The following is a 14,608-nucleotide window of genomic DNA, read 5'->3' as shown; positions in this document are numbered from 1 at the left end:
GGTTACAACAGCATGATTTATTACATCATCTCTGTTGCCACTTTCCTGGAGATTGAAGAGATTCTTAGAGATTTGCATCTCTTCAGTTTTTGTTTGGTTTTCTACACAGTAGATTTGGAATGTGTTAAACTAAGTAGAATTTATTCTGATGTCTACATGACCCAAAAGCAGGGTGTTCTTGGAATGCCTACTGAGGTGACATTTGCCAAATTTCTAATGGCTATCGACCTGTAATTTGTCTCATCACTTAACAGCAATTTCAACAGATCTTAACACAGATTCAAAAGTTCACCAAGCAATCGATGAGATTTCAAAAGATTTTAAATGCTGTCATTTGTTAACTTACATGGAAGTTCCAGCACACATACTCCATCTTTGGGTTTTTTTAAATTTTTTTTCATGAAGTATGTGAACAGTTCAAATTTTAAACTTATTTTGCACTATCTTACTAAGGTCTGAACTTTTGCAATTTTACTTACATCTAGAATCCATCTGGACTGATTAGCATCTATGGCTCTAGTGACTTCATGGAGCAAGGTCTATGCCCAAGAGCTACTACAGCAGTAGCCCATCAAGTATTCATCCTATAATCCTTCTAGATAATCTCATTATCTCTTGAATATATTTTGATTCTTTTTAAGTAAGCAAAAAAAATCAGTAGTCTCCTCAGGATTTTTATTTCTTACACTGAGGCCAGGTCTTTAGATGGTACAAAGGGCTTTACACTAAATGGGTTTTTCAAGCACTGCACTATCTTTTTCGTTCCATGTATATGCTGACATACGATGACAGCATGTTATTTCTGAACTATCCTTGGCAGTTTGTCAGCAACTGTCCTCTGCTCAAAAACTCCTGTTGTTAGGGTCATACCTTAGTTGGAGAACCCTTTAAGAATCTGTATGCAGCAGGTTACTGGTACAATGCAGTGTTTATTTACACTGGCTTCTGACAAGGACTCAACAATACAAAACCAAACATTACTGAAAGCACTCCTTATTATGCTTTTCACTAGCCTTTGAAAAATGGATGCACAGAAATGTCTGCGATCATTTTGCCCCTCAGATTCTTCATTTTTAGGGGGCTTTTAGGGGCCATTCATGTTCCTAAAAGCTAAGTGCTTGCACTGGGATGTGAAACAACTGAGGAAGCATTTCTGTTCCTGTGAAGGCAACCCCTGCAAAGGGCACTGACACCAGAGCACACGTTGCCCTACACGTACCTACGGAACCGCTAGGAACCTGCCAGGGACTTTCATTAATCTTCACACTCAGTGTCAGGCGAGTCCCAACAGCTCCAGCTGAAGAAAACCATTTGGAAAATCCCTTTTGAGGCAAGGGAAACTAAAACAGAGGTTCGAAGGGTTCCCCGCTGAAGCAAGCATCGAGGGGGGGAAAAACCGGAGAGGGATGCATGTATTTCCTGGGCCTGTCCCTCCTTCCCTCTCCCACGCACGCCGGCCTGCGGCGACAGCGAACACTGTTATCCCGCCGACTGCCGCCGCCTCAGCACCTGAGGAGGAGGCGGCGGGCGAGCCGCAGGCCGGGCAGCGCGCACAGTGAGCGCACCTAGCTACACGCAGGCGGCCAAGCCCGCGCTCCCCTCTCCCCGCCGGGCCAAGGCAGCGGCGCCCCGGGCGAGGCCGCTCCGCGGATAGCGACCGGCTACGGGCGGTGGCGGGCCGCGACCCTCGCGTCCGCCGCTCCCACTTCCACGCGCCCAGCCCCCGCATCCCACAGTCACCCTAAGTCCCGCCCCCGCTTCTGACTGGAAGAGAGCACGGCGGTCACGCCCGCCATTGGATACTAGAGCGGCAGCCGCGCTCGCCATTGGCTGTCGGCGGATGCCACTCGGAGCGGTGGAGGCCGGGGGGAGGTGGTGAGGCGATCGGGACCGACCTTCTGCTCCGCGGCGGCGGCGGGGAGGCGGCGGCACCATGGTGAGCTCCGTTGGGCTACCTTCCCTACCCGGCAGACCGGAGCTGACGGAGGACGCTTGGTCTGATCTGCCCGGGCCCGTGGTGGGAGGGAAGAGGCTGAATCCGCTTGGGAAGAGGGAACCGGGAGGGGAGATGGGCCCTAGTCCTTTGTTTTGAGGGGGAGATGGAGGGAGGGTGTTTCGGAGAGGTTGCTTCCCGCCGGGGTGACCATCAGCGGGGTGGAAGGGGAGGCGTGGGGTGGGATGCTGCGGGGCGGTGGAAGGGGCTCCCCCCGCCTGGTGCCTGACCGTGCCGCCGCCTCTCCCTGCCCCGCAGTACGGCTTCGTCAATCACGCCCTGGAGCTGCTCGTCATCCGCAACTACGGCCCCGCCGTCTGGGAGGACATCAAGTAAGTGTGGTGCGTGCGTCTGTGTGTGCGTGTGGGCGCGCGTACCTCCGCCCCGTCGCGGGGGCGGGCTGGGCCGGGGGCAGGGGCCGCACGCCTGCGGGGGTACCAGGCTGGGCAGCCGCGGCCCGGCGGCTCTTCGGTACCGGCAGGTCTGTGTAAACGTCTGTGTCCGGCAGCGGTCCCCAGGAGGTGGCTTTCGGCCGTGACAAGACCAGCATGGTTCTTGCCGCATTTCGTCCCGCTCGGGGCCTTAACGCCGCAAAGACCCACCTTGTTCCATCTTTACTCATCTCCAGGAGTCGCAGAGGAGATGACATTGATCTCTGCAGTTCCCTCGATTATACAGAGTATATAGCAGAAGTAACGAGTGGACAAAATGTCCCAGAAACCACGGAAGCCCTTCCTTGAGTCAGACCACCAGATGATCCATGCAACAGTTACATCTCTTTGCATTCCTGAAGGAATTGAAATACAGTTTTTAGCTCGTAAACTCTATCTAAAACTAGTGTGAGATTTTGGTAATGTGCGCAGCTCAGAATTTAAAAAGCCCCTGCTATAGAGAAGTGTAACTTCGTGTATGTGTAAGAATGGATTTTTGCTTTCTTTTCTTGAACCTGATTTCTTGTGTCCAACCCTTGCTTGTCTGGCAGTATAGCATTTTTCCAAGGAAATGACTGTCTTCACTTTAAACTTTTGATGAATTGTGGGATTGCACAAAAAGTTTTAAATGAGCAGTGCAAAGAAAATTCTATTTAGCGTAAATATGGTATTATTGATACTTGGATAAAACTACAAGAAATTTGTCATTGGTTGATATTGTATGTTTTAAAGGAGAAGCAGATGACCCAACTTGGAGAAAGTAGTCTTCTTTCTACTGGACACTTTCTTCTATACTCCTCTCCCATTTATTTTGGACCAAGTTTACTATGTCAATGTAGCTGTCTTGCCATTGTCCTCACACAATTTTTGGAGTCAAAGGACTGCTCTTGGCTGTGAGATTTTTGTGGCCATGACACTTTTTTTCATGAATCCATTCATTAAGAGTGTGGTAATCTTCCACAGTACCATGAAATCAGAGAATCATAGAAATGTTGGTTGGAAGAGACCTCCGGAGGTCTGCTAGTCCAGTCTCTGTTCCAATCAGGACTGTTGCTGGCACTAGATCAGGGATCAGCTATGATTTTTGTCTAGCTGAGCCTTTACTGTCACCCAGGATGGAGAGTCCACAGTTCTGGTTCAGCAGACATTCACCATTCCAGTGATCCCTGACAGTCTATAAATTATACTTTGCAAATGCAGTTCTATGGATTGCGTAGATGACTCTTCAGTGAATGCCACACAGTTTTGGGCGAGCTATCTTAAGTTTATTTTTCTTACATACCTTATCTAAACACACTGATCTATTTTGAATCCTTATAGTTTGATACTGTTTTTATATGACACATGTAAGATGTATCATATAAGAGCTTTAGTAAACAAAAAAAGGTACATACATCATTTTCCATGAAAATTATAATAAAATATAATAAAGAATGTTCACTCTTTCCTAGCATGCCATCCCTTACCAACATGCTTTTGAATATTATGGTCCACTTTTGTCCAGATTACCTACTGAACAGAATTTGTATTTAAGGCTAATTCATCTGAGAAGATACAAAGTTTCATCTTTTAGTACAAGATCATTCTGCAGACTGTCAGAACCCAGTCATGATTCCTGATGCATCCTATCACTAAGATTTTACACACACTTAATAGAATACTGAAGATAACTACAGCCTGTGAGGAGGATTACTCATTTAACATTTTGTAGAAATTTAATAAGAAGATACAAAATATTTTACTAAAGGTCAGCTGTGAAAATTCAGGAAGCTGCTACATCCTGTTTCTGTCTTTCAGCTGAGAAACATTTCTGTCTTGTAGCAGCCCAACAGCTAGGCTCTGCTATTAACTCACAGAGAAGATGGCGTTCTGGAAGGAAACTGTACCACATCACCACCCAAACAGAAGAATGGAATGTGATCTGCAAGGAAGCTCCAACATATATGCAACAGCTGCCATAACTCATGCAAAACGTGTTTGCAACAGGGTATTTATTCAGCAGAATTTATCTTAAAAAGCAGCACATCCTAGAGTTTAGAAACCAGCAAACAAACCCCTATATATATCTCACTGGAACAGATTATAGTGGTTTTGCTGGTTTAGGGGGTGGTACAGGGTCAAGCGGTAGCCACTAAATGTTTGTTGGTTTTGGTACTTTAAGTTCCTGTGGTGCACTTGTAGAGGTGTTGTGGAAGAGGTTAGATGTTTTACGTTATGTAAGCAAATACAGACTTCTTGCAAAGGCTTTATTAGAACTGTTAAGTCTAATTTAGGAAACAATGGGAAAATGTAGACCAGTGTTGTGGCATGCTGGGTTGAATCAGTTGAATCACTGATTATTGAATTGGAGGAGTAATTGTTGAAGTCAACAGTCTTTGGCCATTTAAAATACACGAGGGGAACTTTGCACTGTTAGTGTCATTGAATTTGCAACAATTTAAGCATTTCTGTGAAGCAGAAAGGCCTCTGGGTAGTTCAGTACAAAATTTGACATCTAAGCCTTTTTTTTTTTTTCATGTTGAGCTGATCACTTATTGCTATTTTGCTCTCTCTGAAGTCACTGCAGAAGCTGTGAATCAGCATTGCAGGGTGGTGGGTTGTGATTGCTGAGTGATTCTCAAATGCCAGTGGGTGAATTTGTACTTAATATTGATAGAAGTGAAAAGAAAACATAGAACTGAATAAACCGAAGTGATGAAAACAGGTCATTCTTAAAAAAAAAGTACATTCAGAAAAGTGAAATACTGAATTGAAAGGGTATGCTCCATCTGAAGCATGAAAAGTCTTGCCTTCTGTAGCTTCTTCAGTCAAAAGTGACATTGAATGAAGTTCTTCAATATAGAATTTGGGAGACCAAATAGTTGAATTTGATGCTGAGAGTCATGTTTTCCTTGCCATCACTCACTGTTATTTGGGTCAGAATGATGATTTCAAGTCTTTGTTTCTGCTGTTTCATTAATTTTTCAACATTCTTGGGAAACCACAATCATTCTGAAAAAGATACATACTGATTTTGTTTTTAAATGTCTCAGAGTGGAATTCTTGAGAAAGTTATACTCTTTTTTCATCTGCCTTTGAAACAGAGCATAACTAAACAACAGACTTTTTTTTTACACATCAGGCAATGTTTACAATGAGGCACTAAGCTCATGGAAAAATTACAGTATATACTCTGAAATTTTACTTAATATGAATTTTGTCGGCTCAATGGAAATATGGCTTGGTTTTCCTAAAGAACTAGAATTAAAATGCTTAAAACTCAGAACAATTTAAAGCCATCTATTTCTGAACCAACATTGTTGATCTCAAATAGGATGAATTCAAAAAAACATGAAGGAAGCTGGCATATGATCAATGAAAGGCTATCTTGATTTATGGAGCCTTTATTCATTTTTTGAACTGCAAAGTCTCAAAAATTTGTTTATCCTTAGTTTTTCTCTGGCTACCACTCATGGAATTGAGAATTTGGTCTTGTCGACAGGTTTTTTTCATTATGAAGCCCTAGAAGCATTAGAGGGATTTAACGCTGGATGAGAGAGGGGGAGTGAGAGCCACTTGGGAGAGTCCTTCTGCAGTTGCTGAATTCTGCAGTAGCAGATTTTTCTTAGTGGAAGGTGAAGATGATTCAGCATAATAATTTCTTTTGCTTACCGTCAGTTACACTTCTCATTGCAGTTCACTCCTTCAGTCATTGGAAGGAGAAACTTAGGACCTGGAATTCCTGTAATCGTAGAATCATAGAATGGTTTGGGTTGGAAGGGACCTCAAAGACCATCTAGTTCCAACCCCCCTGCCATAGGCAGGGACACCCTCCACTAGACCAGGTTGCCCAAAGCCCCATCCAACCTGGCCTTGAACACTTCCAGGGATGGGGCAGCCACAACCTCTCTGGGCAACCTGTTCCAGTGCCTCACCACTCTAACAGTAAAGAATTTCCTTCTAACATCTAATCTAAATCAACTCTCTTTCAGTTTAAACCCATTACCCCTTGTCCTGTCACTACACTCCCTGATAAGCAGTCCCTCACCATCTTTCCTGTAGGCCCCTTCAGGTACTGGTAAGCCGCAATTAGATCTCCCTGGAACCTCTGATCAACTTCATGGCCCTCCTCTGGACTCACTCCAACAGCTTGATGTCTTTCTTGTAATGGGGCTGGATGCAGTACTCCAGGTGGGGTCTCACAAGAGCGGAGTACAGGGGCAGGATCACCCCCCTCGACCTGCTGGTCACGCTGCCTTTGATGCAGCCCAGGACACGGTTGGCTTTCTGGGCTGCAAGCGCACACTGCCGGCTCATGTTGAGCTTTTCATCAATCAATACCAAGTCCTTCTCCTCAGGGTGAATTCATGGAGGCATGCTTCTTTGATCAGCACTCTGCTACTTCTGCAGTTATTTTCTTAGTAAATAAACTGTTACTGAGAACTATTAACCACTTTTTGCTAAGAAGACACTTTTGATTTGTCCCTTTCCTGCTTAAGAGAAAACCTCTCTCAAATCCTTTATCTTGTCAGTGTTACGTCCAGAGGGCCATTTTGGATTGTGTGGCAACAATTGCAATGGCTTGAAAAGATGGTTTCTCAACATTCCTTTGGCATTAGATATCTTCAATTTCTCTGCAGCCAACATAAATGCTAGCTGACATAAACTAAAAATTGTCAGGCCTGACCACTCTCACATACGTGGCGTTGTGTGCTCATGTCTGGTCAAGACCAAATTTGAACTGCTGGGTGATATGGTAGTGTGTGAATGTGGTAATAAGTAGCGTGTGTGGAATTACTATCTATGTACCTGCCAAAACAAAACGGAGAGATTACTCGCATTAAAAACAATAAAATCCAAGGCTTCTGAAGTTCTGTCTTCTATCTGGTATGTTTTTGCGGTGGACATATTTAAATAGGTGTATGGTTACACATTTTTAAAAGGGGCTTCTATCATGATAAAATGTGAGCTCTTCTGCAGCAGGTGCTGAACAGCCAATATATGTGAAATTCTGAGCACTCCATTCAGCAGCTCTAAAGGTTTAATTGTGTAACAAAAAAGCATTAACAGGGATGTCTTTCTGAAACAGCTCCAGGACAGTATGTGGGAGCTAGGGCCATGTTGTCAGCAGGGAATATGTACATAGTCATTTATCCTGTGTTTCCCAACAGTATCCCTCTGTGTTTGAGTAAATGAATGCAGGGTTTTCCCACGGGCTCCTAAATCTGAATTTCGGCCAGGTTAGATGCTCAAACTGTGACACTTCAAATATATTGCCAAGAAAAGGAATGAGAACTCAAATATCATATTAAGAAATGCATTAAAATGCTTTGTCACAAGACTGTAGGATAAATTAGTATTTTTCCCACATAGAGGTATTTTTCCCACTGTTTTTGGGAAGTGAAATGGCACAACCAGTCAACTTCAGTCCTCATCTTTCTTCTGTTTCTATGTTAGATGTCCCCACAAAACCTGATGAGCATGGGAAAACTAGAACAGAAGTTGAAAACTCTGTGTTTGCAAAAAGTAATTACCTAGAGGTCAAACCAGTTGATTCTAGAAAATAGTATCTATGTTGAAACTTGCACAGTAGCAAAATAGGCATTTTATGCCCCAAGAGCCATGTATCCTTTGCTGGCTGTATCTGCGTGGGATGCAGAAAGCAAGTAATAGTTGTCTTTTCCTGGTGCTCTATGCTTAATGTAGAATTAAGACGTCATCCTGCCTTTGCCCTTTTTTGTCCTCCTTTTGTGGGTTAGGCTGGCATGTGCTGTCCACACATGCTTTTAAATGCCAAGACTCCAGGTCCGGGAAGCCCACTGGGTAGCACAAACTTTACATGGGCCCAGTGGTCTGGAGTGCACACAAAGAAAGAACAAAACTCAATCACTTGTCCTATGAGGAAGGAAATTTTTGTTGTTCTCCCCCAGACTTCACACATTATCACCTACCAAGGCTCCAGGCTAGTTGACTCATCAGAATTTGTTTTCTGTAGCTGTCTTGTTATGGTTAAAATGGTGAAACATGGAGGGTTGAGAAATTATCCTGGTACGGTGTAAGTAGAAAGCTTTTCTCCTCAGTTTCGAATTGGGTTCAACTGAAGTAGTAGAAAACCCTGTGAATTTTGGGGAGTGAGATAAGCTGTAGGTTTATCATTTGCTTTTAGCAAATGAAACAGACACAGAAACTTCTGCATCATATCAGTAATGGTTAACATAGGTCAGACTTAAGTTACTTAGTGTGGCTTTTGCAGTAGAATATAGGTGATTTAAGAATACGTGTTTATTGGGTGAATTTTCAAAGGCATTCCTAACAGTTAGGTACACAAATGTTGTTGCAGGTTGGCTAGTTAAGTCAGGAGATGTAGAGACTTTAATTCATTTATGCATTTAAAAATATCCTCCACTGACTTTCACTAAAATTTAGATACTTAGGAACTCATTGACAGGATGTGATATTCTGATTAATTTTATTTGCAGTTATCTTCCTAAATAGTAAATAATATAAAATCAAATAATATAATAGAAAATCTACTCAACTTTTCCTTTAAGAATATGTATTACAATTCTTTTACAGGGGACAGAGTTGAGTTTTTTTAAACTCACATTATTACCTGGGAATTTCTAGGATAGCAAAACCTGTCCATTTTTATGCTTCTTAAACAAAGCAGATAATAGAAAACCTTCTGTAGCTGCAGAATAAAGGCACTAGCTTGACTTGTGTCCATATACTTTGATTTGTTGTGTCCGTATACTGAGTTCAGAAAGTCACCTTGTCAAAGATGTTACTTTCTGCTTACTAATATGGCAGAACACAATTTGCATTTGTTGACAAATCCTGTAAAAATGAAGGTTTTGGCCTATTACTACTGCTTAGCACAATGTTTAGATGTAATAATAATTCATACCATACTATAGTTTGCCTTTTCAGAAACCTAGAAAAATACTCACAAAAGCTGTAATGAAAGACTGTTACATGTTGCAACGGTAAGCTCTTAAGAGGTGTTGGAATTCAGATAACTTGCAGGTCTGATGTTGGTGGCATGTAAAGTCCATGAAAGCTGTGCTTTGAGCATAAAAAGTGCTGAGTACCTTGAGATAACAGGTGCACCCTCTGTCGAACTGGGAACCCAAAATTAATGAAACCTTTTTGATCCACAGTAGTCTTGCCCATTTAAAATGGAAATGGTATAATTGGCCTCACGAGGTTGTTGGAGAGCTAATTAATGCTTGTGTATGCAAATAGTATAGGGATAAATTCCACAGGAAGGATTGTTAGAAATGAATACTTCTGTCTTCAGAGCTGGATTTGAAAACTATGCTGTATGTTACGCCTGAGGTTGTATATCAATGAAGGGGATTAAAAAAAAATACAGAATAGCTGTGCATTAACTAAGTAGGATCTAGCCTCAGTACTGAAAGAACTGGTAGCCTGGAGGAAGAGGAACAGGTTCTGTGGGCTCATGGGTTCGACTAGTAGGTTGCATCATGCAGGCTCAGGGAGAGGCAGGGAAATGTGCTTTGGGGTAAACTTCACTAATGTTGCTATGAGTGGTACCTGAGTCCATCTTTCCTGGTTTCACAAAACAATACAAAAAAGCTCATCAAATGCTTATGGCTCTTTATGAGACACTCATTTTATTTCTTCATAATCATTCTGGAAAATGTCATGTTTTCTAAGTTTTCAGCTGACACTAGTTTCTATACATATAGGGCAACACTTTAAAAAGCATGTAAGATAGTGCCATAGTCTATACCAATCTGTCTACAGTGTTAACAGTGTCACTTCTGCTAGGAGAAAAGATGGATAATCATAGGCTTAGAATGTAAAGTTTTTTGAGAAACTATATTTGTATATATAGATACATATGCATGTAAATATTTGTGTGTGTGTGTGCATATTATGTCTACATAACCACAATGTGGCCTGGGCAATAGAAATGCAAACTAAACAGGGGATAAGAATCAAAGATCTGTACAAAATGTGAGATGTGGCATTTCAATTAAGTATCATGCATAGTTGAAGCCAGTGAAAGGCCTTCCAGTTATTTGTGGTATCTCTCAACAAAGACTGATTTGCAAGAGAACCTTGGTGCCAAACTCCTTTTAAACATCTAAGTGTAGGTTTGGATGTGCCTGGGACTTCACTTTTTTTTTTTTTTAATCATATTAATGCCTTTGGGATTTCTCCCATCAAATTGCTGGCTTTCCTATTCCTTTCTTATGTACTTCTCTTCCCAGGAACTGTAGAAAAAGTCCAGGTGACTACCAAGTGGTTTATGGGTTTTGCCACATCGACACATATAGCTGTATATTGCAGTGGTGGTAATCAGTCCCATGTGAATCATCTCTCCTGCTTCATTGAACTGCTGTGAGCTTGCTCGGTATTTCCCTTTCCCAGCCCACAACTAATTTATTATAAAGAATACTTGCTTTACAGTTTACCTAAAGTTACCGATTCTTTCATGCTCAGAAATCTTGCAGACATACTGTGTTAATTATCTTAATTGTCTTCTTACCCTGAGCACTGATGAAAAAATAGACTATTCACTAGAATTTTAGATTGGAGGTCCATACTTATTTTGGGTCATGTAGGACTCAGTTATAATTAATTGCAGCGGTCTGTGAAAAAACATGAAAATTGATTTTTTTGCTGCCTCCTTAGCACCATGTGGGTTTACCCAGTGCTGAAGATGGAGGGTTCTGTTCAATCACTCTCATAACAATTTTGAAAAAAATACAGATTCCTTATAAATAGATGTCAGAAAAAGACTTTGGAAAGCCATTAGTGGTGTAAGGACGATAGATTTAATTTTTTTAATCCATACACTTCTTAACATTAATGAGTGTTTATCCAGAAAGTGGTGTTAAGTAGGAACATTTATTGTCGTTTAGCTTTCTCAGTCCTTATTTCATAGTATTCCAAAATTCTAAGCAGTATTTTTGAAGTTTTCCTAAAAGTGATGCTGAATAGATGGTTCTTCATGGGTCCGGAGGTTAATATTAACAAGATTTATAGGGTCAGGACACTACACTTCCTGCTCCTTCAGTTCCTTGCAGCGGAAGGACCTGCTTGGAGGTCAGGAGTTTAAACTATGTGGATGCCAAATTCTTTAATTCTCCTGGGAAAGACTTGGCTAAAAGGAAATAGTGGCATGTTGTGAAACCTGGTGTGAGTTTTCTTGCAGTATCTCTCAGGTACTTGGCAGTTTTTCTAGAACTGGGAAATGCTTTTAGACTTGTCAGGATACCAGGTGTTATAAACATATCTCTCACTCTTATAAATGAAATGCTTAAAAGAGTATTTTGTAAATACCATTCCTTTTAGTCCACTTATGTAAAAATAAGCAAAATAATACTAGCTTTATATTTTAATAATATTTTTAGTATTTGGAGTAGTAGCAAAGATCTTGTACATTTGTTAACTGTATCTTCCAGGATTATCTTGTTTTGAAAACCTACATTAAACACTCTCATATCCAGCCTGTAAAACTGGGAAACAGCTCAGAGCTCTGAAGTCTATAAATACACCTATTTACTTTACCCAGAACATCATTTTCCTGGACAGATTCCCATTTTTATTTAATCTTGTAACTTAATATAATTTATATTTTTCCCAGCTGGGTGTTTTAAAATATCTCTGGACCATCCACAACATGTACAAGTCTATTTTCTTTTTTTCCTTTAGGGAGGAGTGAGAAGAGGGGTTCAATATTTGTAATAGTTTTTACCAAAGCATCTTTGTGAAATACATGAAAAAAGATAAGAAGCATTTTGAAAACACAAACCATCTGTGAAGTAATACAATGAACAGAGAGTTTGCCATTTTAATGTAAAAGAGATGCAAAGATGATGATTCTGTTTTCACTGATACCATCTTTAGTTCTGACACATGTGATTCTGTTTAATAGCGTTACTCTTGGAAGAGAATTAAACTTGACATGCTCAGATCAGTGAGATCAGAACCATGCTGGGTTTCTAAGTGTAGTAGTGTTATTTTGTCATTAAGATTGTTTTGACTGGTCTCTTCAAATTAACGAGCACTTTTTTCCATCCTTGGTACACCAAGAATAGTTAAGCACAATAGTGGCAAAAGTCCCAGCAGAAACAATACCTATCATGGAAGAAGTCCTAGAGGTGATCTTGGAACTAGCTGTTGTTGTGGTGTGTTCAAGGTGACACACCCAGGGCATGCACTTCAGACTGGAGTTTTGATAGGAGAAGATCCAGTTGTGCTTTTGGGACACTAAAGTGACACCAACAACTTCTAAATAATAATGTTGTTGTATCACAGAGAAGCCTGTGCATCTTCAGGATACAAAGTAATTGTTCTGTGCAGTCTTGTACCATCTTTTTTTCCTGTTTGTATCCATTACATTTTCTCAATACTTACTGAATACACACTTCTGTAATGGAAAGGGTTCTTTTTCTGTAAGATTTTTTTTTTTAATTCCAGCTTTATGATTGACTACAGAGACAGGATAGCAAGTGCTGCTTCAGGAGAATAAAAAAATTCTAACAGCAGCAACCTTTTTCTTGATTATGATTAATCAAATTCCCTTTAAATGCTACAATCTGACTGCAAAACTACATTAAAATCCACTTTGTGCAGAATGGGCTATATAAGTTAGACCAACTTGATGTGGCATCTTATCCAATTGTGTTGTCTGTAAAATCTCTAAAGATGGCAAGAGAAATCCTTACTACATCAAAACAGAGAAAATAATTCCTCTATGTGAAATAAAAATGTGTGTAATCTGTGGTTTAAAAATCTGCAGTCCAAGATCTGTTCTGATTTTAAGAATGGTTTTTGTCGGAATGTTTGTCCACACTTAACATTTCATCCATCTCTGAGAATTATTAACATTACCTTTGAACATCAGGAGTGTGTTTTCAAATACTGAACTAGTTTCACAATGGGAACAATTTTCAAAGGGCCCATTGTACCCAGGTAGTATCACCTGTAATGCTATTCTGTGCTGCTAGACCAGCAGCAGTTTGGGGGGTGTTAGCATGACTGATGGAGCAAAGGCTGCTTTAAGACTTGATCCTGCTTTGATCTACTCAGTAGGAATTTTTCCATTGATTTCAACCTGTACATGAAAAATGACCTCTATGTAGCTGTGTTATTTTCCATGGTGCAATGGTTAAGGTTCTTTTTTCCCAAGTAAACTTCCTCACATTAACCTGGATAATATAAACATTCCGAAGGAAAACAAAGGCATTTTAGAAAAGTCTGGGCTGGAATCTTTGTTTCCCACAATTTGAATAGCTCTGTGTAATCATTCAAAATTAGTCTAGAGTAAATAAAAAGGGCTGCCAGACCGTAGCAGTTAGGACAGGCATAACATAGGATGTAAGTTTTAAACCATGAAATATCACATCCCATGTGCTGACAACAGGAGTCAGTTTGGGCAAGAGTATTAAAATCCTGGATTTTTTTAAAGTTTTGAATGTAAACTTACTGGAGAAAAGCACACCCTTCTTTTGTCTCTAGAAATGTAAACGAGACATTAATTGCAAATTCTGTTCTATTTGACTTAGAAGTTATTTTGAAAGAAAGGCCGCAGAAAAGTTAGAAGTTTGCTACTGTAGTGCTGCTACTTCACTAAAGAATTAGCCAGGGTTTGGGAATTTGCCAGAGCTTGTTGCTTTTGGCTCATTTCCAGTCAAGCCCTTAAGAAAGCCACCAACATGTTATTGCTGTTAATGCCTTTGTGATCAAACACCACAGTCTGCAGAAAACATTAGAGCTATGCTAATTTACTCCCATAATTTTATCAGATCAAAAACTGGGAATAAAGATTGCAGCAAAACATTTCAAGGAAAATGCCGCAGTTTTTCATAAAGCTATGGATTATGAAGTTTTCTATGAAATATGGTCAACCAAATGTAAATTCTTTGCATCTGAGGATGCCATGTTATATTGCAGTTCTAATCCCAGCTCATGAACCATCTGTCAGCCAGGAGAGGGAAGCTGTTCAGATGAGAACAGTTGCAGCTTTCTGGTCTTTTAAAATTCACATACTCAGGTTTGTAGCCATACCTTGTTGTTCCACACGGACAGTTTTGTTTTCATATGTGGTACTCATAAATTATGGAGTTAAAACCAACTGTGTCACACTGGAGGAATTACTGTTGTTGGACAGCCAACCACAGCAGCTCTGCAGAGCTGACAAGGCAGCCTCACTTTTGGTATTAGTTAT

General features: G+C 40.7%; 1 protein-coding gene across 1 annotated transcript in view; it reads left to right on the top strand.

The window, feature by feature from the left end:
• Window positions 1-1,587: 1,587 nt before the first annotated feature.
• Window positions 1,588-14,608, top strand: part of GUCY1B1 (guanylate cyclase 1 soluble subunit beta 1) — a 44,316-nt gene continuing 31,295 nt past the window's right edge. Inside the window, exons 1-2 of the mRNA XM_054824519.1 lie at window positions 1,588-1,936; window positions 2,252-2,325. Coding sequence (XP_054680494.1) covers window positions 1,934-1,936; window positions 2,252-2,325 — 77 coding nt within the window. The 5' untranslated portion in view covers window positions 1,588-1,933. The remainder of the gene's footprint in view (window positions 1,937-2,251; window positions 2,326-14,608) is intronic.

The sequence above is a fragment of the Grus americana genome, chromosome 4 (genome assembly GCF_028858705.1).
Source record: "Grus americana isolate bGruAme1 chromosome 4, bGruAme1.mat, whole genome shotgun sequence".
NCBI lineage: Eukaryota > Metazoa > Chordata > Aves > Gruiformes > Gruidae > Grus > Grus americana.
This window is presented reverse-complemented; position numbering and strand designations above follow the sequence as displayed.